The sequence below is a fragment of the Aethalodelphis obliquidens genome, unplaced genomic scaffold (assembly GCF_003676395.1).
Source record: "Aethalodelphis obliquidens isolate GAN/ISIS:26980383/991018 unplaced genomic scaffold, ASM367639v1 scaffold1, whole genome shotgun sequence".
Classification (NCBI taxonomy): Eukaryota; Metazoa; Chordata; class Mammalia; order Artiodactyla; family Delphinidae; genus Aethalodelphis; species Aethalodelphis obliquidens.
Window position 1 is genome coordinate 13,637,012 of NW_020837945.1, and position 25,294 is coordinate 13,662,305.

The window sequence follows — 25,294 nt, forward strand, 5'->3', positions numbered from 1 at the left end:
TGAGTATAGTTCCCTGTGCTATACAATAGGTCCTTGTTGGTTATATATTTTATATATGGTAGTATGCATATGTTAATCCCAACCTCCTAATTTATCCCTCCCCTGAGAAGTTTTTTTTTTTTTTTTTTTTTGCGGTACGCGGGCCTCTCACTGCTGTGGCCCCTCCCGTTGCGGAGCACAGGCTCCGGACGCGCAGGCTCAGCAGCCATGGCTCACGGGCCCAGCCGCTCCGCGGCATGTGGGATCCTCCCGGACCGGGGCACGAACCCGCGTCCCCTGCATCGGCAGGCGGACTCTCAACCACTGCGCCACCAGGGAAGCCCAAGTTTTTATTTTTTAATGAAATCCAAGTTTTCAAATTTTTTCTCTTTTGGGTCATACTTTTGCTGTCTTATCTATGAACTCTTTGCCTAAACCAGGGTCATAAAGATTTTCTCCTAAAAGTTTCATAATTTGGGGATTTATATTTAGGTCTCTGATCTGGTGTGAATCAAAGTCAATTTTTTTGCATATGAATATTTAATGTTTCTAGCACTATTTTTTGAAATGACTATCCTTCAGTCCTTTTCCACTGAATTGCTTTTGTGCTTGTGTTGAACTTGGGTTCAGTTGTCCATATAGGTGGGAACCCTCATACACTTTGACTCTCTTCTAACACTTGCAGAAACCTGGCTGTGTAATGTTAGTATGTATACAGGTTTGTAGGATGAGATGAAGACTACCCCTTCGATATATTTTTGTGTGTCATCTCTTTACAGTCCCTCTGCAACAGGAGTCATTTAGAATGCACACACATATTCATACACATAAGCATATGGACATATATTCATGTATAGTTCTCTATTTTTATTTGGATGTAATTTTAGACTTACAGAAAGGTTGCAAGGATAGTATAAAGAATTCCCAGATAGCCTTCTCCCAGCCTTCTTCCAAATGTTAACACATTTGCTTTATCCTTTCTCTCCCTATTTCCTTTATGTGTGTGTGTGTGTGTGTGTGTGTGTGTGTGTGTGTGTGTGTTTCTCTGTATATAGAATATCATTGTTTTCTCTGAACCATTTAAGTGTAAGTTGCAGGCATAATATCCCTTTAACCCTAACTACTGCATATAGTTCATTTTTTGTGTGTTCAGAAATGGCTTGTGTTAGTTCGTTTTTCTTCTCTTCAGGGTAGTTGGTCATACTGTCCATTTGAAGTACAGTGTGGTTCATTGATAAATTAATTAATAGGATATTAGAACACCATGATAAGGGCCAGTAGTTTGTCAGTTAATCAAAAAGTTGCTTAATGTGGAACATAATAAAAATGCGGACAGACCGGAAAACATTTGGTTTTAATCTAAAATATCTAACATTCATTATATTCATGTAGCAGGCTTTTGCTGTGAGTCCAGTTCTTTGCGTTTAGAGTCAGTTGATCACTTCAGGAGAGTTTAGTTATCAGAACGGTGATATGAACATAACTGTGTTGTGGGCAGAGTTCTTCTAGGGAGGGGTTGGTGCGTGATCCTTTTAGCAAGTTTACTCTAAGCAGTCAGTGCTGTAAATTCCATTTAAGTGGAACTTTCTTCCCCGACCTTCATTTCACTAATTTAGTGCCTCATCTGACCCTCTCCATTCCATCTGTCAGACATGACAACTGGTGCACATTCAATAGTCTTGGCCCTGGGGCTGCTCTCTGGCACTTCTGAGTGGGCTTCCGGACAGTCAGCGTTCACTCTTAAACCTGTTGCTGTTGGTTTCCGCCATTGCTGCTTCATTTAAATCCTGATTATATATTTGTCAAAAATATAAACACTTGTTAAAATATTCAAATTGTGTTGCCTAAGACAGTATTAGAAAAAAAAATTGGTCCTGAGGTCAAATAAGTTTTGATAAAATTTCCCCTTGGAAGTTTGCAGTGTCTGTCAGCCAGTGAGAGGCTCTGGGAAGTCCTGCAGAAGAGAAACACAGGGGAAATGCAGCCTTTGTGTAGAAAGCCCTCATGTTTGTGCACACTTTGTGCTCTGAGATCATTTTTTAAGGCTGGAAGAAGAAATGAATACCTTAATGTTCTGTCTGTGTTTGCTGTATGGTATGTGCCTAGTAAATATAAAGGTAAATGAATGGCTTGGTATGGCTAAAGTAAGACGTTACAGTCGAGCTTTTTCTTCTATATTTTTTCTCATTTGATTGTTGAATATAGCTCAAAGGATGACTATACCTACAGAGTCAGACTGCCCCTCCCAAAACCCTCTCGGTCAAGGGGGTGAGGTTTGGGAGGGATGGGGCTTGAGAAGTAAAGGAGGAAAAATACAACATGTAGGAAAATAATTTAGGCCTCTAATTACCAGTTATGTGTGGTTCATAATAAACCTTTTTTGTTTTTAATATTCTATCAGATTTCTCTACATTGTTCATTCAATAAAGTGCACTTCGTGGAACCCAATTTATCACTCAAATCCAAAACACACATACATGGAGTCTAAAAAATAAAAAGTGGTTCTGAAGAACCTAGGGGCAGGACAGGAATAAAGACGCAGATGTAGAGAATGGACTTGAGGACACGGGGCGGGGGAAGGGTAAGCCGGGACGAAGTGAGAGAGTGGCATGGACATATATACACTACCAAATGTAAAACAGATAGCTAGTGGGAAGCAGCCACATAGCACAGGGAGATCAGCTCGGTACTTTGTGTCCACCTAGAGGGGTGGGATAGGGAGGATGGGAGGGAGACGTAAGAGGGAGGAGATATGGGGATATGTTTATATGTATAGCTTCTTTTTTTGCTTTGAACATACGTTTTAAATTTTAAATTTAAATAAGCAGTAGCTCTTTCTGAACTAGAATAGATCATTGTGAAACCTCATAGATACTTTTCTGAGGCCTGTTACATATATTTCTATAAAATGTGTAAGATAAAAAGTATCCCACCTCAGGCATATTAAATTCCTAATAGGGAAAGTCTCCACCTAGTTTTGATCCTGTTGGGGCAGAGGGTATGGCCTGGGAGACAGTACTAATTCCTTAGTTGAGTCTATTTCTTATGTTCTTATCTATTCCTGCTAGAAGAGAGCATGGCATTGGAGAGGGTGGAGTTAGTGATGTGTTTTCTATTTCGGGAGATATATGCGTTTCCTGCCTTTATTTGGTTTGTCACTTCTACCTCCCAACAGGAACTAATGAGAGAATTCAGATTTCTGTCTTTTCCAAAATGCCGTATCTACTTTCTCGGTAACATTCAAACATCCCAGATAGGTCACTGAAAGACACAAGCCTGGAAAACCAGTGACATCTTGACTGTAATTACCGAGAAAGCCAAATCCAGCATCTATTACACCAACATGTAAACCCACACACGTTCCCATAGGCCATCAGTGAGCTGAGACAGGCTGTGACAGGTGTCAGTGGTGCTGATTTGTGGGGAGAGTCAGGCAGCTGCGAGCTCCCTGCTATATCCTGCTGATATTTCCACATGAGGAGGACCCTAACCTAACTGCATTGTTTCTTGTTAAATCCAGAAGGTGCTCTTCTCTCTGGGGGGATCCTTTCTGTATTATGCCGACCGCTTCAAGCTCTACAGTGCCTTCTGTGCTAGCCACACGAAGGTCCCCAAGGTTCTGGTGAAAGGTAAGGCCTGGGAGGACTGGGTAGCAGGTGGGCCTGTTCATTGTCAGTTCACATCTGTGTGGCCAACTGTGGTTGGGGGCTTTTGGACAGAAATCGGAGTCATTGTTGTGCCGGATGGATGTTGCAACAGGCCACAAATTAAGGGTATGGTTGTTCCTCGGTATCTGTGGGGGATTGGTTCCAGGACCTGCCCCCCCCCCCCACCCCGCACGGATACCAAAATTCGAGGATCTCAAGTCTGTTATATAAAATGCATAGTGTGTGCGTATAACCTGTGCACATCCTCCCGTACACTTTAAATCATCTCTAGATTATTTATAATACCTAATAAAATATAAGTGCCATGTAAATAGCTGTCCGTGTGCAGTGTATTCAAGTTTTGCTTTTTGGAACTTTCTGGAATTTTTTTTTTCCAGATATATCCTATCCATGGTGAGTTGAATTCACAATGCAGAACCTGTGGATAGAACCTGTAGATACGGGGGCCCGACTGTACTGAGAAATGAAATGCATTATATCTTGAATTAACAGTTTTGTCAATTTTCTTACCATCAACGTTTTGACTCAGTTATTTGGGGCCAGAATTGATGAGTCATTTTGCAATTATGCAGAAACGTAGGGAGTTTAGAATTCCCCTGCTTTATTTCTATTTTTCATTAATTTTGTTATAACCTACCACACTTCATACACCTTTTTCTGGCATTTCATTTTTCCCTCACTTATTTTTGTTCTCAGGTGTGTGCTAATAGTCACCACCATCACTACTAAAATTGTTTCAATTATTTACAAAAATCATTCCAGCTGTAATTATATTTTGCATGGAAAAGAACAGAATTTTTAGATTGGCAAGCTGCTGTTCCTAAGTGTTCTAGGAAGATGATGGGGTGTTCGGAGAGTCTCCAGAGAGTTGTTTCGCTTCCATAGTTCTGCATGTGACTGTTGATAGGTTCAAGGATTAGAGAAACATGTCCTTGGTAAACAGTAGAACCAATAGAAAGTTCGATTTCAAAGAATCTCTGGCAATCAGCCTGCTCTTCTTTAACACTTTACTGTGGCTGCCATGTAAACAGCTGCTGAATTTGTAAGTAATTTACTTATATTTATGTTTGTTGCCAAAGAGAACTAGCTTGATTTAATTCAAAACGTATTATAATAAACATTAATACAACACAGGTCTCTGGACAACAAAAGATCCTGCCCCAGATAATGCCATACTTAATGATAGTCGTAGTCTAGGCAAAAGAGTTCTACTTCAGCACAAAAATTTAAAGGGAACCTGGGAATTTCCTTGTCCTGCTGTAGGACAAGGAAATTGTCCCGCTGTATGGCCTAGTCTGTGGTTTTGCACATGCTGAATTGGTCATATAGTTCTGTGTGTGTGCATCTTTTTAAACTTTAATTGAATGCTATGTTATGAGAGTTTTTAACATAACAGTGTTAGAGCACTTTGCTCTATGGTAAAATTATATACTCATGAGAGTTCTTAAAGCAATTGTGTTATTTTTAATCCTTTGATTAGATTAAATTCTGCCCCTATAGATTTTTAAAATTCAAAACCATTATTTGTTGCACCTGAAAAATATTAGAAAATCCTTCAAAACCATCCCTTAAGACATTAGGTGTGACCCACAATTTTCTAATGGCCAGATGTGCCAAGAAGATGAAGAGAACTCTTTGAGGACAAATAGCCTATGATTCTTAACAGACTCCCATCTAGGTTGCATGGGAGTGATGCCCTTTACCGCTCAAAGAGCTGAGAACCGTGCCCTCTTTTGCCCTGATGTGTGAAATACACTTGATGGGTTAAACGCACATGGACGTGTTTTTGGGCATGAGGACTTCAGGGGGAATTCCTAGGCCCCTTATGGGCATGGACCAAGACTTGGGATGTCCACGGAAGCTGCAGCCTCTGCATGCATCAGCTCTGGGCCTGGGCTCGCTTCCGAGGCCATGGGCTTCTTCTCAGTCACCTCATTCCCAGTCTTCTTTCCCTTCAAGGATTTGGTGGCTGGACCCGTGGAGTCTGATTGCTCTTAATGGGGCTTAAACAGATGAAAAGATTGTAGTCTTTCCAAGGCCTTCCCCACATGATTGCTGTTTTTCTTAATTGAATAAAGATACTGAGAAGAATCATGTTACAGTTTCATGGTGTCCTTTTATAACATCTTCTGTTCTTAGCTCACATTGCTAATTACTGGAGACGGAAATATATTTTTATCAGAAGCTTAAAAAATATATGCCTACAGTTAGTCACTTTGATATATTGTCCTTTCTTCTAACCATTCTTTGCCCTCACTTCAGCCTCTCTCTCTGCCATTTCTTTGCACCTGGAGGGCGTAAGTCGTGTCTTCCTAATTATCCACTGGCAGGTACCTTTGTAATTGTCTGGGGACCCACAACTCCCCAGGGCTGCTTTTCAGCCCCGCTGGGACACAGATAAATGCTCAGCTGGTGAGGAAAGTGCTGCCTGAGTTACCTTAGGTCAGATGTATGTTTCCCTCTGAAATAAATCCTAATAGCTCGTATCACCGAATTAACATAGAACAGATCTTAAAAGGCGTTCACTGCAGGGGATCAGCCTTGCTCCACTTACCAGAGCTGCAAGGTGCCGCTGCTGCTTTTTATTTTCCTGCCTTTTCTCGAAAGAGGTTCTACCAGCAAGGAAATGCTTGAAGGATTAGTAAAACTGGCGTAAGGAGTGTTTTCAAACGTAGGCTTTCATATTATTCAGATATGGTGAGGCCAACAGATCAGGAGACAGTTGCCATCAGAAAGATAGTTTGTTACTCACGGCTCCCAAGAGAAGGGGGAGCACTACGCCATGCAGGGCCATGGGGGGAAGCACCACAGCCCACCAGGAGACAGGATGAGTGAGGGGGAAGACATGGGCAAGACCCTTTATTGTGGTTTCTGCAGGAAGGAGTGGGTGAGGCAGGGTAAACAGGTTTAGGATTGGGTAATTTGAATAATCTCAGCAGGCTCTGGGGTGGAGGGGCAGGGGAGATAGTGGCCTAGAAAACGCTAACAGAAGAGGGAAGGAGGCAGGTGGCTCTGCACTGGTTGGCTTGCATGTGAAAGGCATGCTTCCAACTGAGTCCTTTACCATCTAGGAAGTGGCTAGCTCTGAGATGGGCAGTTTCCCCAGGGTCTGTAAGGCCTCAGACGTCAAAGTATCAGAATAAGAAGACATTCTTAATGCAAGGACGATGAACAGCAGCCCCTGAAAGTCCATGTGTATGAGATTGACAGACTCTGCTATCCCTTAACTCACTGGGCCGCCCCTCAAATAAACAAATAAATCTGATGGACAGGCCCTTCCAGTTGTGCCTCTGAGCCCTCTTTCCCCCCTCTGACAACTCACTGGACTCTCAGTCCTGTGAAAAGGCACCTTGGAATTAGTGAGTGAAATTGTGAGAAAGGGAGTCATTTCGACATCCTGCCCAGACAACCTGTATTTAAACTCTTCCAGCCAAGATGGACGCGGCTTTCAAGGCGTTCCTGGATGCCCAGAACCCGAAGCAGCAACACTCGTCCACTCTGGAGTCTTACCTCATCAAGCCCATCCAGAGGATCCTCAAGTACCCGCTTCTGCTGAAGGAGCTTTTTGCTCTGACGGACGCGGAGAGTGAGGAACACTACCACTTGGATTGTGAGTCATGGGCCCCTGAGATCCGCTCCTTGCTCGGGTCTCCACGAGAGCCTTTAAACAGCCTTTTCATTTATTTCATGACCTGTTTTCTTCTAGTGGCCATCAAGACTATGAATAAGGTTGCAAGTCATATCAATGAAATGCAGAAAATCCATGAAGAATTTGGGGCTGTGTTTGACCAGCTGATTGCTGAACAGACCGGTGAGAAAAAAGAGGTAAGGACCCCCACTTCTTCCCAGCACACCTATCCATAGAGCTGGGCTGGTTTGTTTCTTTTTAAGGTGCTATTTGTAAGTAAAAGAGTTACAAGGATAGTGTTTTTGTGGGTGAAACCTTTTTTTAAGTTAAAGTATAATTAATTTACAGTGTTGTGTTAGTTTCTGGTGTACAACAAAGTAATTCAGCTTCTTTTTGAGATTCTTTTCCATTGTAGTTAATTACAGGACATTGGATATAGTTCCCTGTGCTATACAGTAAGACCTTGTCATTTATCTATTTTAAATATTAGTAGTTTGTATCTGCTAATCCCAAACTCCTAATTTTCCCATCTCTCTCCCCCCTACTTTCCCTCTGGTAATCATAAGTTTGTTTTATATATCTCTGAGTCTGTTTCTGTTCTGTAAATCAGTTCATTTGTATCATTTTTTAGATTCCATATATAAGTGATGCCATACGATATTTGTCTTTCTCTGTCAGACTTACTTCACTTAGTGTGATAACCTCTAGGTCCGTCCATGTTGCTGCAAATAGCATTATTTCATTCTTTTTTTATGGCTAAGTAATATTCCATTGTGTATATATACCACATCTTCTTTATCCATTCATCTGTCAATGGATATTTAGGTTAATTCCATGTCTTGGCTATTGTAAATAGTGCTGCAGTGAACATTGGGGCGCATGTATCTTTTCGACTTAGAATTTTCGCCAGACATATGCCCAGGAGTGGGACTGCTGGATCATATGGTAGTTCTATTTTTAGTTTTTTAAGAAACCTCCATACTGTTTTCCATAGTGGCTGCACCAGTTTACATTCCCATGTTGGTGGAACTTTTATCCTTTACGCAAGGCTACACTGTGAATTTTCTTTCTCAGCTGAATTATTTCTTAATATAGGAAACGTGTCCTGATTCCACCCCTTCACCCTCGAGACCTCTGGTTTTGTTTTGTGTTAAATGTGAGAGTGAATTTCCATGACCGTAACTTGGGCTGTTTCTCAAACACCAATGAAGGCGGAGGCTATATCCCCAGAGATTAGAATAATAACCGGCATGTAGTATGTACTCAATAAGTACTTGTTGAGTGAATGAAAGTTTCAAATGACTATGAATCTTTTTTTTTTTAAGTCTGCCTGAAAATCTACTTAGAAGAATTAGTCACAGGAACAGATATACTTGAGAAAACCGTAGCATGAACTCTAAGTTGTGCCTGAGTTATTGAGAAGAGCTTATGTGAATAAAAATGCTGATAATATTAAAATGAATCAGTATATCATTACAGATATGATATGTAATGATATTCATCCGTGCCTCTGTACCTCACGATTTGATTGGAATATTGTCCTCGTTTTGCTTTCTGCCTCAAAAAAGGAGACAAGCTGGGAGGGAACTATGAAGAAAAACTCTCTTGCTGTGATTGGAAAGAGGGGGAAAGGCAGTGGGGCGGTGGGGGAGAGAATGGGTGTAAGGCTTGGTTGTTTAGTCTAGATGTGAAAACAGCCTTATCTTCAGAGGTATAAAGGGTTATTGTCTAGGTTCACGTTTATGTCCTCAGTGAAACAAAACAAGGTTTCGGACTATTAAAAGATTTTTCAGAAAAAGGTAAATTCATGATATCTCATAGAGATGTACAAGTGAACACATATGCAGGAATTTATTTTACTCAGATGATGTGAGGGAACCAGACAGTCAAAATAGCACAGGTATATGTATGAAGTGAAGAAATGTCAAGATGATTTGTGACTGGAGACAAATTGGTTTCTCTACAGCACGAGGAAGTCGCTACCAGACTAGAGAGAATTTATACATTTATCTGTTACCTACGCCTTACAAAGAGTGGCAAAGGAGTTCAAAGGCTCATAGATACAGGGCTGGACTCTGATAGCCCAGGAGGGTGTGCATAGTTTTCCACTGAAATACAATTTATTTTTTCAACATGGATATTTCAGGCAGAGCATGAGAATGTTCTCAGTCTACCAGGCAGATAATTTAATCTATCAGAGTGTAGAAAGGATGGACACTGCTACTTTTGATTTAGTTCCCATTTTCTTGTAAAACTATGATAGTAAGAAAAACATACTATGTTTATTAAAGAAAAGGGCAAACCTCAGAGAAAGGCAAGGAGAAAAATTATCTATGATCTCAAAACGTAAAACCTCTTGATCTTTTGGTGTTTATTTTAATTTTTACAAAAGTATGTATATTATATACTTGAATATTAAATAGAGTTCTTTATATATTCTTGAATATTTTGGAAGTTATTTTGTACCTTGAATTTTTTTATAGTGAACAAAGAATTATTTAATTTTCATGTTATTTTAAATGATTCAAAAGAATCCTTGAAATTATTGTAGAATATTTTATTGTGTGATTGAACAAGGATTTACTTAATTCCTATTGTCAGGCAGTTCGCTTGGCTTCATTTATTGATGACTATGAATAATACTGCAGACGTTTTAGATCATAAGGCTTCTTCCATCCTGTATTTTAGTTTATTTCATTTTGACAGGAGTGAATTTTATTGGGTCATGGAAATGAATAATTTCAGTGTATTTCATTATATTTTTCATTATATTCTGAATTGATTTCTGAATTTTAATGAGAGCAAAGCACCATTATGCTAAAGACTAGAAGGTGGTATGGATAGCAGATTGCAAAGACTTTAGAAAAAAAGATGAATACGATTCAAAAGTCAGAGACTATAAAAGGGGATATGGCTTTGGTGAGACTGCCTGTCCTCTAAAATAAAATTCTGTCAACCAAGTAAGAAATCTTTCCAACGAGGAACAAAGAGATACAGTGCTATACACAGCAGTCTCTTGTGAGCAGAGATTTTGTTAGGAAAAAAAAAAAAATGTGCAAAAGATGGAAGGAGGGACATTTGATCATATACCAGTATTACAGGGTAGGAAAGTCCTATATCAGTATTAGGATGTCTGAAGACCGGAAAAATGAAGGCTTGGAGAAGATACCAGAGAGAGCGCTGAAAGATTATGTCTTAGCACTATAGGAAGAATAAGAAAGAAATAGGCCCCTAAAAGGGGCCATAGGTATTGTAGCCAAATACAAATTGATTACTCAAAGAAAATGACTCAGATCTACTTGATCTCTTTTTTTCTCCATAGAAGAGAATGGTCTTCTAACTGGAAAGGATAGAGTGGTCTTGATTCCACAAAAATAAAACCACAGGGAGAACGGTCCTGGGGAAATAGGATGCTCTGTGCCAACATCAGTTATAATTCTGCAACAGTACTTACAGCAAGCAGTATATTGGAACAGCCATGGAAACAGCCTATAGAGGCAGACATTTACAAGTTATGGCCTGATTTTCACAAAGGTGATTCCTGATCCTTGAGTAACCTTTTAATGGCAATATCCAGGAAAAAACCTAGACTGGTACTGTGAACAGTTGGTAAACAGGAATGGGGATATTTATCAGTATCTACTGGGAATGGTAGGTCTATAATGAAATGGTAACATTCCAGGGACACAGAGTACCTGATACTGTCACCAACCAGCTGTCCCCAGGAGGTCCCTGAAGACAGATATCCACAGAGGACAAAGAAACATTTTATGATGAAGCTGGACCTTCAGTCCCTACCCCGTGTTAAACTCTAGGGAGTTGGGCTGGACCACACAGAGCAAGCATCCCTCTTGCCTAGGTCAGAGGAAGAAAAGGCTAAGGAGGGCATTTCCCCTTAAAAGAAGGGCTCGGAAAACCTGACTCAGCAAGGCATCCCAGTCCTTGTTGGGGTAGAGGCCTTTTAGCGGAACTCAGTCTCAGAGTTGTTTTTTTGTTTTGTTTTTTTTGCTGTACGCGGGCCTCTCACTGTCGTGGCCTCTCCGTTGCGGAGCACAGGCTCCGGACGCGCAGGCTCATTGGCCACGGCTCACAGGCCCAGCTGCTCCGCGGCACGTGGGATCTTCCCGGACCGGGGCACGAACCCGTGTCCCCTGCATTGGCAGGCGGACTCTCGACCACTGTGCCACCAGGGAAGCCCAGTCTCAGAGTTTTGATAGGATGTTGGGAAGGGGACCAGTGGAAGGCCAGGGGAGAGGCTGTTGGCCAGAGGGAGCAGCCCTGACCCCCTTAATACATTTACAGTGTGGGAACTTGTCAAGAGAGAGGAACCATGTGCACTGGGACTGTATCAGCCTGTTTTTACCAGGTAACAAAGAACTAAAAATCTTAGTGTTCACTACAGCAAATACTTGTATTTCACTCACAGGGTGTGGGTCAGGTGGGCTTTGGCTCATCTTGGTGAGCTTCAGAGCTTAGGTCTCAGCATGTTCCATGTCTCTTCATTCTGGGATCCAGGCTGAAGCAGCAGTGATTGTCTTGAGCATGTCCTTTCCATGGCTGGAAGGCAGAAGCTTATGAGGGCTGGTAGAAACTTCTGATACCAAGTCCACGGCCCAACTCATATGGCCAAGCCCAGAGACTTTGGGGCTTAGCGTAGTCTAGTGGGAAGTACTAGAAAACCACATGGTGGAAGGTGGAGATACATAGAGGGAGGAAGTAGAGTTTGGGCAATGATCTACCCCAGTGATCTTTAATCACTTTTTAAAAATGGAAGTATAGTCGATTTACAATTTTGTGTTAATTTCTGCTATACAGCAAAGGAAATCAGTTATATATGTACACTCTTTTTTAATATTCTTTTCCATTATGGTTTATCACAAGATATTGGATATAGTTCCCTGTGCTATACAGTAGGACCTTGCTGTTTATCCATCCTATATATCCTAGTTTGCATCTGCTAACCCCAAACTCCCACTCCATTTCCCCACTCCCCTTGGCAACTACAAGTCTGTTCTCTATGTCTGTGAGTCTGTTTCTGTTTCATAGATAAGTTAATTTGTGTCATAGTTTAGATTCCACATATAGGTGGTATCATATGGTATTTGTCTTTCTCTTTCTGACTTATTTTAGTTAGTATGATAATCTCTAGTTCCATCCATGCTACTGCAAATGACATTGTTTTGTTCTTTTTTTATGGCTGAGTAGTAGTCCATCGTATATATGTACCACATCTTCTTTATCCATCCATCTGTTGATGGACACTTAGGTTGTTCCTATGTCCTGGCTATTGTATCAATAAGTAGCACTGCAATGAACATAGGGTTGCATGTATCTTTTTGAATTATAGTTTTGTCTGGATATATGCCCAGGAGTGGGATTGTTGGATCATATGGCATTTAATCACTTTTAAAAACATTCCCTCTAAGGCTGTGGACCAGAATGGTTCCAAGGAATTTGACTTATGTATGTACCACTCCGCTGTGGTGTGTGGGGCGTGGATAGTGGAGACTATATAGTTCCCTTAGTGGATACTCACCTGGGTGTTTGGTTGACTAATTACTTAATATGTACAAAGTAATACAGTTGCTTAACGTTTTTAACCACTGACGGTACTACTAATAATATTGCTCAATAATAATTAGAGTAATTATTAATTATTATAATGATCCCAACCATTATAGTGGCAGCAATACCACTGTATTCTGTACTGCTGGAGCCCCATCTGCAGCACTGTAGCCTGACCTGGTGGCTTGAGAAGGGCAGTGTCAAATGGCACCGTGCCCCGTGGAGGGCTGCGCGGCAGCTGTTGTATCTAGAAACCCAGTCAGATCAAAAGCAGCAAAAAAAAAACAAACCCAGAGCCATTTGTCCTTGAAGCTCAACATCAAGTTTTCAAATATTCAAATTGCTGCTTTGAGGAAGAAGGACTCGGGCTTGGTTTCTGTGGACGCAGAGCAGAAGTGAGAGGCTGGTGGGCAGGTGCTTCAGGGAGGCGTGCTAGAGGGAGACCCTCCTAACAATTTATGGTGTTTCCCAGTGGGATGGACCGTGGACTCTGATTTCTGCAAAGCCTCGTGCTCTGACATGTTTGCACAGGGAGCACATTGAGAGACCAGATGATCCTTTCGCCTGTGATTAGGATGCTGAGTGGGTGGGAGGATGGGATTCTGATAGACTTGGAAGTGGGCCAAGGACTCCAGTGAAAAAGGCACACATGACTCTTGCGAGGTGTAGACACCAGTGGAATCTCAGGATCATCATGTCTCTACAAGGAGAAGAGGAACTTGTCCATCTGAGATGGTTTAGATTTGACCTTCGGGGACACAACACTAGACCTCATGGTTTCCAGAGCTGCACAAGCTTAAAGAACAATCTCCCAACTCCTCAGTTGGCTTCTTTTCCCTCTTCTAAAGTGAAATGAAATCTTCCTTAAAATGAGTCGGAAGAAGAAGAAATAATTGATCCCACTGCTTCCCAGAAGACCCTGGCTCCAAAGGGAGTTAAACTCAGGTGGCAATGTGTGCAGTTTCCCGGGCTGGATCTTTGTTGTCGACAGCCATTTGTGCTCCTTAGCTAACTCTCCATTTGAACACAAACCCGCTCCAATTTTGTTCATCAGTTTCGACAGGTTTACTGCGTGTGAATTTCAGAGGCCCGATTTGTACCTTTTGGCCACCTTATTCTTGAAATTCTGATAGGCAAGCAGGATAAGGGAAAAAAAGTTGACCAAATGAGAGACATTATTTGGAGACATTATTTTCTTGAAGTTGAGTTGACACCAGCCTGTTGAATTTTAAAATGTCATGGATATCTGAGTGTTTTTAACATCGCCCAGTAAGTTTTGCCCTGGATTTCAGGTTGCAGATCTGAGCATGGGAGACCTGCTTTTGCACACCACTGTGATCTGGCCAAACCCGCCGGCCTCGCTGGGAAAGTGGAAAAAGGAGCCCGAACTGGCAGCTTTTGGTATGTGTCACGAGAAGGTTTGGAGGGGAAGAGGGAGGCTGGCTTATTTTTCGCAGTTAAGTTAACCTTTCTTTTCCAAGACACAATTTATTAAAATATAGTTAATTACAGTTTTCTGCATTGCCTTCCTGCTGTGGCCACCAACATGTCACAGATACTAAATTAAACCTTCCAGCTAAGTATGACGAACGTGGCCACCCAGCTACCAAGAGGGAGGGAATGGCTGTTCAGGTCTCCCCCAGGTATAGACATATGGGCAGGAAAAGAGTTTTTTTAAGCTGCTGCTCTGAATATCTTTTCAAAATAATAAGTTAAAATAAACCAAGGAAAAATCAAGTGAAAAATCAAGACAAAACTCTCTCTGTTTCTGAGCTCCCCAGTCCTTTTATTCTCTTCCCAACTCTGTGTTGCTCTGTGTGATGCCAGGATTCAGGGCATGATTCTCACCTCACCTGTTGTGGCATCACTGGACGCCTTGATCCGTTACGAGGTGCTTCTCAATCGCATTGTGGCCAACAGCGGCGAAAGTAGTGATGTTTGCGAATGATTAATTTTCCAATAAGCCAGTTCAGATGGATGCAGTTGCTGCAATTAGAAATCTCATGTGGTTATGTTGTAAAATGCTTTTTGAGTGAGAAAAACTATGGGTTAGTCCACTGGGCACTGTACATATTCAGGAGACATGGCTCACTGTTGTGCGTAAATGCTTGTACAGCATGCAGTGTTATTCCTGGGTATAAAATGGTCAGTCATGATCAGTGATCAGTGTTCATGCTTTTGTTTTAGGTTGTGTCTTTTCCTAGCCTCCCACTAGAAGATTCATGGGCAGGAACATAGTATAAAGGAAGTCTAGTATTTCCATTCTCCTTCCTTACCTTATCTTTCTGGGGGCAGAAGAGGGAGGGTGTTCCTGCTTCCTGCTTCTTTAACTGAACTCTTTTTTTTCTTTTACGATGTGAACAGTGCATTCCCAAATGGAACATCCTAGTGATATTAAAATCAGAGTATTTAATACAAAGATTTATTGGACTTCCTAAGTAGATGACTCAGCTTTCATTGAAAACCTTAGTGATATTCCTAAAGGTTCCAAAGAGCCACTGTAGCTGTGGATGCCATTTCATTAAAAATAATAAAGGAGCCTATAAATGTGAAGGAAAAACATGTGACTAAATATGATATACAGAGGAGTAGTGGGGTATTTTGACATGCTGGTGGGTTTTGATAGTAGTGGGTATTTTGGGCAGGGGGAGGGATACTGTCTGTTTTGCTTTGTTTTGTTTTTCCATCATTAACAGTTGCATTTCTTATGTGGCAATTTCTTCTTGGAGAGGTCTGGGAGCTTTCTGATGCTTCTGAGTAGGTCACTTATGGGGTGTAGGATTCTGAAGGAAATGATCCAAACCGTCTCTCTCCCTCTTTCTGATGCTGGGCTATTGGTGAACCATTCCAGAGTTCAACATTGGGATTTTTCATGCCTGTCTCCTGAATTTTACATATTTCCTATAGTTAGAAATAAACAGATTTAGAAAAAGAAAATCCTTTGACTGGGACAAAGTAGGAGGTTGGCAGACTTATTCTGTAAAAGGCCACATAGTAAATATTTTAACCTTCACAGACCAAGAGGCCATAAGTAGCCAGATGCAGCTGTAGACAGTATGTAAACAAATGGGCACTAGTATTGGCGGGTTGTGCGGAAACAGGCAGGCCCTAGTTTGCCAGCCTGTGATAGAAAGGGTTCAGGAGAATGCCATTCTTGAGGTTTGAGGGGCAATGTATGTGTTTGGCTCAAGGCAGGCTGTCATCATCGTAATGAGCTTATTTACGGATTCCCAGTCCTTAAAAGGTGACATGTTTGGCAGTTTTGGTGTGATTTTTAACTAGCAAGCAGAACTAACAGAGCCTTAGAAATGTGTTTTGTTTGTTTTGTTTTGTGTTGTTTGCGGTACGCGCGCCTCACTGTTGTGGCCTCTCCCGTTGCGGGGCACAGGCTCCAGACGCGCAGGCTCAGCGGCCATGGCTCACGGGCCCAGCCGCTCCGCGGCACGTGGGATCTTCCCGGACCGGAGCACAAACCCGTTGTCCCCTGCATCGGCAGGCGGACTCTGAACCACTGCGCCACCAGGGAAGCCCTAGAAATGTGTTTTGAAACAAGGAAGAGTTGCTGTGAGGGAAGTAACTTAATTACCACTGAACAGGCAGCTTTGGGGTTAAAATGTGGTTGTCTTGTTTCCGTTGCTCTGATCTCAGGACATAGTGCTGCTTTCTTCCGAAAACAAAGTTGACCGGCTGCCCACCCAGCACCGTGATGTTTTACTCCCAGGACGGCTAGTCTGTACTCAGGGCTGACCATCACCACCTTTAAAAGAAGGAAAGAAATAGTTTGTTTAGGTTTCGGCCTTAAAGGGTGTTAGATGTTCACCTTTGGGGATATCGAGAGAGGGATTTAGGCTGGTCAGGGCAGCCAGGCGTTTTGGACATCAAGGCCATGTCTGAAGGGATGGGCAGCACTTGGAGTCAACTGAGTGACAGTCGGCTGCGGATCAGGGAGGGATCAAGGAGGAAATGCTCATAGCCCAGACTGAGGTCCACTCTGGCCCTACCGCTGTGATTCTAGATGGTCCAGGTAAACCGAGGCAGACCAGTAGCCTTCTTAGAGTCACAGCAACAACCTCATTGAGCCCTGGTCCCAGTGAGATGGTGGGTCTTCTGAGACTAAGTTCACTGGCAACCTCACCCTCTTGTGCAGTGGAGCTCCCTCCGTTTTAAAGGGACCTGCTGTCCTGAACACTGATTTCTGAAGGCTTCATGGTAAGGACAGAGGGCCACCTCGGGTGCTACTGTGCAGCCTCCATGCAGAGCTGGTGTGGCCTCCTGGGGTCAGTGGGAACCTCGCAGTCTGTCCTCTGGGACTTTTATGAAGTCAGGTGCTGTGACAGCTCAGACCCAGTGCCTGGGGTCCGCTTCTTTGTACCCGAAAGCTTTTTTTCCTGCAGTCTTACACAAACGGAGCCTGATGGGTCAGTAGGATAAAAAATGATAAAACATGTACCAGACACGTTGGGTTAGTCTGCAGAGAGTCTGGGAGCCTGGGGAGCCTGTCCCTGAGAATTCCCTGTAATTGTGTGTCTGGTACACCAGGTGTGCCCCCTCCAGCTGCCATGTGACTAACGTGGTCCCTGCTATGCCTTGGGGTCAGAGTGTGAAGGGAGATGGAGACCCTGATACAGGGAGCCAAGGATGGGCTGGGGTCACCCTTCCTTGTCGTTCTGGACACCAGTTCTTCTTTCCTCTCCAGGGGGAGTCAGAATCACTGAGTGCTGAACGTTCTTGGCATTGTTTAAGGAATTCTGTGGAAGATTATGCATAACTCCATTGTATCTTCCCCCACCCCCAAAGAATATAAGAATAAAACTACATACTCCCTGCTTCTAAGTGGTTTATCGTGATTCATCCTGTTTGGAAAAAGTAAAATTGCATTCTACTTCATAAACTAATTTTTATTTATTGAGGTCAAAAAAGATGAATTACATTTCCTGAATTAGGAGCACTCTGCGTGTGTGTAATATTAGCTTAATTTGCATAAATATAAGTTACCGTAAGCATTATTATTATTGATGTTCGTATTGTTCCTGCAGCTGCTGAACTAGTACATTTTTGTTAAATGTGTATACGCTGAAGTTTTAAGCTTGAATTGATACCATAGTGAAAATATATTTTACCCAAAAGTTTCCATTGGGGCAGGAGGGTTTATTTCCATCTCTTCAGGCTTTTTCTGTTTATCTGGGACCTGGAAAATTTTGTCTTAACAGGTTTTTGCATCTCTCAGATGTGCTGAGTGAGTGGAGGGTGGAATGGGAGCCGATTCATGGGGACTGTCTGTCCTCTTCATAACGGTAGTGTTTGTTACCACAAGTTATTGAAAGTGAAGGGGAAAACCCAACCCCTTATGTGCCATAACTGCCTTCATTTTATGTTTTTCCAGTCTTCAAAACTGCTGTGGTCCTTGTGTATAAAGATGGTTCCAAACAGAAGAGGAAACTTGTAAGACTTCTTATTTCACCCCATAGTTTCAAAGTATCTCCCTTACTATCTGTTCCTCAGCTCTATCTGCGTACTTGTAATTCTACACCTTTGTCGGGCGTGAGTGTTTTATGATTTTTTTTGAGTGTTTTATGACTTTTTTTAAGTATTGCTGAGGACTTAAGGAAATTGCCCATCCTGCCTTCCTGCAGGCAGACTCACGTTTAGAGCATGAAAGTAAACAGCTATTGGGCCTACCATGGCCAGAACCTACCTTCCTAATACTATTTTTATCCACTGCCTGTTCTTCCTGCCCCTCTGTGCTTGTTTGGGATCCTTTTCTCTTTCTTCCTTTGTCTCTCTTTGGCCTGACTTTGGTTAGCAAGCTTATTCGCGCACCCTCAGCAGATTGGTCCCATGGCCTCTGGCTTGCTGCTGGGTGAACAAAAGTGCACACGGGGGAGTGACCCGGGGTTCCAGCATCACTGCTTTGTTGTTGTTCTTGTTGGGTTTTCTTTTGAAAATTAAAACAATTTATTTATTTGTTTTAATGACATATTTTAAAAATTGTATTATTTTATTGAAGTATAGCTGATTTATAGTGTTGTGCCAGTCTCTGCTGTACAGCAAAGTGACTCAGTTACACACATGTAGACATTCCTTTTGTTATATTCTCTTCCATTATGGTTTATCACAGGATATTGAATAGAGTTCCCTGTGCTCTGCAGTAGGACCTTGTTGTTTCTCCATTCTCTATGTAATAGTTTACATCTGCTCACCCCAAGTTCGCAGTCCTTCCCTCCCCCATACCCCTCCCCCTTGGCAACCACAAGTCTGTTCTCTATGTCTGCAACATTACTGGTTTAGAAAGTGTGTGCGGGTCTGGTCCGGGCTGAGCACAGACTTCTCATGCACCTAGTTCCTTCTCTTCCTGCAGGTAGGATCTCACAGGCTTTCAATTTACGAGGACTGGGACCCCTTCCGATTTCGACACATGATTCCTACCGAAGCTTTGCAGGTTCGAGCTTTGGCAAGTGCAGGTAAACTCTGAAACAGGTTGGGTACCTATTTCTGTGTATGTATGAATTGTTTTTCTGAATCCACACTCTTGGTTCTAACCACCCTACCATCTTTTTCCTTCTATGCTTAAGTCTCCTTTCCCTCAGTCTCTCCATTGCCTCTTATTTACCCAGCTGTTTATTAAATGAATGAACTAAGTGAATGGAGGTAGTGCCTTTAATATTGTTCCAAGGAATTCTATTCATTCTGTTATATATGTTAATAATACTGCAGGGACTCACATCTAAGTAGCAATGAGTCTTGTACTTCTGGGAAGAATCTTTGTGACCATCAGCAGACAAAGCCTATGTAAATAACTCACTTGCCTTTGAACTGGGAGACCCAAAAAGACCACCCGAAGCCCAAAAAACGCGATTGAATACATTCTTTCTTCCTGAAGCCTTACAAATCTTTATCTTTGTATCAGCACGAAGTGTCAGTTCTTTTTCTATGACCCACGTAGCCGTGAAGCAAGTTGTTAGGTAGTGATGAAAGTACTTGCTAAGATGATCAGTTGCTGCTTTAGCACATGAGAAGAGAAGTGAATGTCAGCACGGTATTGACTAAGAATAGCAATATTGCTATGACTCGGAGGCCCCATCCAGGGCTTAATTTGAGGCTGTTTTAGGGAGGAGCAATCAGCAATGGTTCTCCCGGGCACACCTGAGAGGGAGCACCTTTGAGGTCAAGTGGAAACTCTCGGGACACCCCTATTCCCGTCCCACTTGGACAGCAGGTACAACTTTCTGGTTGTAAGAGGGGCCATGGAAGTGGACCTCTGCAGGTGCACAGTGGATCTGTATTTCTCTTTTGTGTTTCTGGCATCTAGCATGAGCGATAAGTTCTTCATGTCCGGTTGGTGTCACTCATTTTCTCCCCGTTTTCATTTGTCACCTCCATGAGCCATAAAATTGGCTCTCATCCTTATAGAACCACCTCTTCCCTAGTCCAGTGTCATGAGGAAAAACCTTCTGCAGTATTTGGGAAACCTCCAGTTACCCACCCAAGTTAAAGTAGATGCCACGTCCTTCTCAGTTGTTATGCATTGCAGGAGGAAAACTCAAATGCAGAAACCACGTCTGGCAAATGTATTGGGGACGATTATTTGCCTTAAGAAGGTTTCTGTCTAACCTACTGGCCCAGAGGACCCTCGTGCCTTTTTAGCTTTGATTTGATTTGTCAAATTGATTTACACATGAATTTTCAGGCCCTTATACATCATAGGTCTACAAACAGCTATAATAATATTTTGAGGTTTGGGCACTTAAACACTAGCATTGTCTTACTTTGCAATCTTAGATGATGAATTATCTAGTTCATATGTTTCCTTGCGCCTGGTTTATAAATAGGAAAGCGTATGCTTATAACAAACCGCAAAGGCTCCTTAGCCAGGAATTTTGCCTTCATTGAGGACTAAATACATGAAGAATTTAAGTTTGGAAAACAAAGCCAGCTTTGTGAAGATGATATTCCGTTCCCGCCCTCGGTTTTTCATTCAAATCAAGTTTAAAATCAAGATAAAAGTTTATTTTAATGGACTTACAGAGACTAGCCAACACATCTCCTGTTATGAAATAAATTCCAGTGGATATGAGAATCAGAAGATGGAAATTTCTAGATTTCGTCTTCGTTTGGGAAAACCTGTGAAACTGTCTGCATATGGGTCCTGCTTGGTTAAATAATGTGGGCACGATGAGAGTTTGTAACTAGGGTTTTGAACCATTAGGTAAGGATGAGACTTCACAACGTGCAGTCTTGAGGTCTGCAGTGAATTGTTTCTTTCATAAACACTAATGATGAATAACCCGGCAAAATAATATGATATTCAGGCACTGAAAGACTTAGAAGTTGTTTCTAAATATAACTGTTTCTCACTTTCTCAGTGTACCATTCTGGCTTCCTTCAGGTTGGGTGCTGTGGGCAGGCTGAGAAAGAGGAATCCCATTCGTTTCCAGGACGTGCTTGTCCAGGGCACTAGTCCCAGTCGCTCAGGGGGAAGGCTGTGCTGCAGATGGCAGGGGCCTGCCTCTTTATATCACTGGCCTGATGAAATCAGCACTGGAATCTTGGGCTCTGTCTAGTCCAACTGTTGCCAAAACAACTAATCACTTAATTAAAATAGTTCAGCCAAACGGGCTGTGCAGCTAAAAGGGTCAGTTTTTCCATCAATATGATTGACTGATTGTCCTTTTAGACCATCCAGAAGGAGATTTTAGCAACTGGTAATTTTCCAAGCATTCTTTTTCTTCACGCCCATTAAGTTCTCAATCATTTTGTCTCTTGAGATCACGGGATAGGAATGAAGTTTCTTTGGTCATATGTGGCTCTGTTCTCTTTAATCCTACACCAAAGCATGGGAAATGCTTTTGTAAAAATGCAAATAAATCTCTTTGAAACATGCTCTCATTCGTCCTTGTTTTAATTTCTCTAGATGCAGAAGCAAATGCTGTGTGTGAAATTGTCCACGTAAAATCGGAGTCTGAAGGGAGGCCGGAGAGGGTCTTCCACCTGTGCTGCAGGTGAGCCTGGAGCCGTGAAGTGTGGGAGGTGCCGCCCAGAGGGAAGGGATGTGACAGTGCTTGGTGTCCCCAACCCCTCTGGGTTCTGCACACCAGCCTGTGCATCCCTAGAAGCTACATTCTTTCTCTTGTGCACTTGAGAAATTATTTAACACTTATCAAGTAACAGTAATCGGATACATTAAACTCATTTTATCAGAATGTAGACAGTAACCTGGTTAATATCTTTCTAAAAGGAAATCGGAATTTTCACCTATATATTTGACATTCAAACGAGGGCTTTCTTCCTATACGTACATTTGGTGGGTTAGAAGGACATGGTTGTCTCATGTTTTGTTTGGGTGTTTGGGTGCATCATTTATACTGTAACATCTCTGAGGCACAGCAGATGGAGAGTCACCTGGGAGGAGGTGAGGGTGTGTGCAATGTTGCTGGGATTCCTCGTCGTGTGGGGGAAACTTCGACCTAGGGAGGCTGGCTCAAGTGACTCAGGTTCATCTACGGATCTGGAGTGGAAGCTGAACTTACGATGTGGGCTTCCACTTCCTTCTTCTTCTTCTTTCCCTCCTCTCACCATCCCCTCGTCTTCCTCATCTTCCTCCTTTTGGGGCTCTGTCGTTAAGAATTTGAGAATTGTACTTTTCTCAAGTGCAGCCAGTTCTCTCTCTCTCTCTTATTTTTGGCCTAAAGACACCAGGCTGGATGGTGCCAACAGCCAGCATTCTGATACATTTGGCTTTAAATATGATCTGTACTCCATGATGCTTTAATTTTATCATAGGTGCTTAGTAATTTATTCAGTACTTACCCCACACCGTGGGTAGTATACTATGGGTTGCCCACACACACAATAGAAACTCAACAGAATCAATATTTTATGGTTGTTAGTAATATTTTATAACGTGGCTGCTGATACAGTAAGAAGGCACGTTTAGGGAGACGCAAGAGGGATTACATGCATTATTTCACTTAGTCAGACCGAGCTGCTGTTATTCCATTTTACAAATGGGGCGCCAAGGCTCACAGAGGTTACTTGGCTAAAACCTTATAGCAAATGAATACTGAGTTCAAACTCAGTGGGTTTGACTTCAAAGCCCATGTTTTGTGTTTCTTCATTGCCTCTTTGTTGGATGTTGGGTGACAGGGATCAACAAATCCAGATCCCAGGAAGCTGTTGGAACTAGAATTGAAATTTTTTTTCAGATAATCTACATGTGGTTTAGCACCATCTTTACAGTCTATTTAGGCTAATCTGCTTGCGACTTTGTTGATAAATCCACAGGGTCCAATGAGGCCGCCCGTAGAGATGCCATATTCATTGTTAATAAGGAATGCCAGCTAAAACTTGCCTGGGTAAAACTATTAAGAACTTAACAAGAAAAATAACTAACCTAAGAAGCACTTTTTTTATCGTGCAAATTGGGAAGATTTTCCAGTTCTTACCAATGTAACTTTAATATTTACATGCTGACGTGTGTCATGGAAGGTGTTGATATTTAACAGGCATCGATATACAACTCAGAGGAAACGAAGGATGTTGGGACATCAGTTTCCAAGTGCGCTGCAGAGCAGCAAGAATCTTGTGGTTCCTTTGTCTGTAAAACATTTTAGACTGAAAGGCTCTGCCTTAAGTACCAAGAGCAGAATCTGGCAACTTTGTGGTGCAAAATCCATCTCTCCATCAATCTATTCATTTATGGGCTGCTCGGTCCCAAATTGGCTGCGGGAGATGAATCACAAAGCATAAAGGGAAAGGAATACGTGTTCTTTATCTCCAGCGGTGAAAACACTGCTGGTCGGCAGTGAAATTGGAGTCGCGGCCTCAGTCTTTAACCTTTGGTCCTCAGGGATATTTGTTTGGCTGCACCTGATAACATCAGAAGTTCCATCGTGTGTTCAGTGCTGTTTCCCTAATAGGTGTAAATCTTCTTTTCATAGCTCCCCAGAGAGCAGAAAGGAGTTCTTGAAGGCTGTGCATTCCATCCTGCGTGATAAGCACAGAAGACAGCTCCTGAAGACCGAAAGCCTTCCCTCGTCCCAGCAATATGTCCCTTTTGGAGGAAAACGATTGTGTGCGCTGAAAGGGGCCAGGCCAGCCATGAACAGGGCAGGTACTGTGGGGATTCAGACGTTCAAGATCCCTGTCATCCCCACTCCACTGTAGAACTGACGTCCTCATTGAGCAAGACTTAGACGTGTCCTTGCGGGGGCTAACGCTGGAGTACATTCTGCCCTGGTGTGAGGTTCCCGGCCCTTGCCTCCCTCCCTTGGTTTAAGCCTCTTGCCCTCCCTCAGGCTTTCCCTTCGCTGCCCTCCTCCTTCTGGCTGGTGAGCTCCCCTCTCATTTGCCAAGCTGGGAAGTGAGCACATTCTCTTTCTAGAGGGGCTGTCTTAGCCCGCTTGCCGAATGAGAGTTGCTGCTTTGCATGACAGCCAGCTTTGTCCAGCAAAAAGCAGTGTGTGATGTCTCAGCATAGTCACAGCCCACCGTTCTGAGAACGTGGTGGCTTTGTCCTCGAGAAACAACAGCCATGCATATTCTCAGTAAGGAGGCCATGTTTGGTAGACCAGATGACCCATCAGATTTTTACCCTCACTTTGGGCCTGCAACTTTATTTTTAGTTTCCATGTTCATTTAGGGAAGCCTTGAGCTGCTATTAGAAAAGAGGAATCTGGAGTTCAAGTAGTCCCAGGGTAAATATTCTTTTAGGACTTATTCTACCACCTTGAAGCAGTAAACATCAATACTACTACCTGTAAATGGCATTAAAGTCTATCTAGGAAGAAAGATATTTTCATAACACTTAGGTATTAATGACATCAAGGCATAACATTTCTTAATCACTCCTTTCTTAAGAGGCAGTCCAGAATTTTGCAGGGAAGATTCCAACAAAAGAGGCTTCCTTTGCATTTGACAGAAAGGCTTCTGATCTCTGTTCTAAAGAATTTTCCGCCTGTTCTCAATTGTGTTGAAGAGGCAGGTATGGTACTGTGAATGGTTGAAGGTTTTCATAGACATAACCCTGATGGAGTATATTATACTCTTTAAGTACTTTAGTTTAACTAATGTTAAGGGGCTAGTTATATCTATTCTGCAATCAGTTGATAAGTGTTTACTGAAAACCTGGTATGGTGAACCCTTAGTACTATTCTGGGCTCACCAGTGTCTTGCCTACTTCCCTATCCACAATTTCTCATGGAGTCCTCATGTAAAAAGCTTTCTCATCCCTTTAGAGCTCACAGCAGAGAACTTCACCTTGGAATTGTCTCCTTTGTTCCTTTTACTTGCCACATATATTTAATTAGGATCGGGAACATGCGTGCCAACCTCAGGAAACCCCACCTGTCTTTGGTCGGGTTTCTGTTGTTAGTCGAGGAACCTAAAGTCAGAGCTGCATTTACTTTGAAACTAAGCATTTTTAGTCTGTAGGACACTCAGAAGTTTTCCTGCTGAG

At 42.5% G+C, this 25,294-nt stretch overlaps 1 protein-coding gene across 6 annotated transcripts in view; it reads left to right on the forward strand.

Moving 5' to 3' along the window:
• The window catches only part of TIAM1 (TIAM Rac1 associated GEF 1), a 407,413-nt gene that overhangs the window by 377,217 nt on the left and 4,902 nt on the right, over positions 1-25,294 (forward strand). For all 6 annotated transcript variants that reach the window (XM_027101391.1, XM_027101428.1, XM_027101400.1 and 3 more), the window contains 8 exons: positions 3,500-3,608; positions 7,078-7,257; positions 7,354-7,472; positions 14,133-14,241; positions 18,224-18,282; positions 19,199-19,301; positions 21,752-21,839; positions 23,778-23,950. In XM_027101391.1, coding sequence (XP_026957192.1) covers positions 3,500-3,608; positions 7,078-7,257; positions 7,354-7,472; positions 14,133-14,241; positions 18,224-18,282; positions 19,199-19,301; positions 21,752-21,839; positions 23,778-23,950 — 940 coding nt within the window. The remainder of the gene's footprint in view (positions 1-3,499; positions 3,609-7,077; positions 7,258-7,353; positions 7,473-14,132; positions 14,242-18,223; positions 18,283-19,198; positions 19,302-21,751; positions 21,840-23,777; positions 23,951-25,294) is intronic.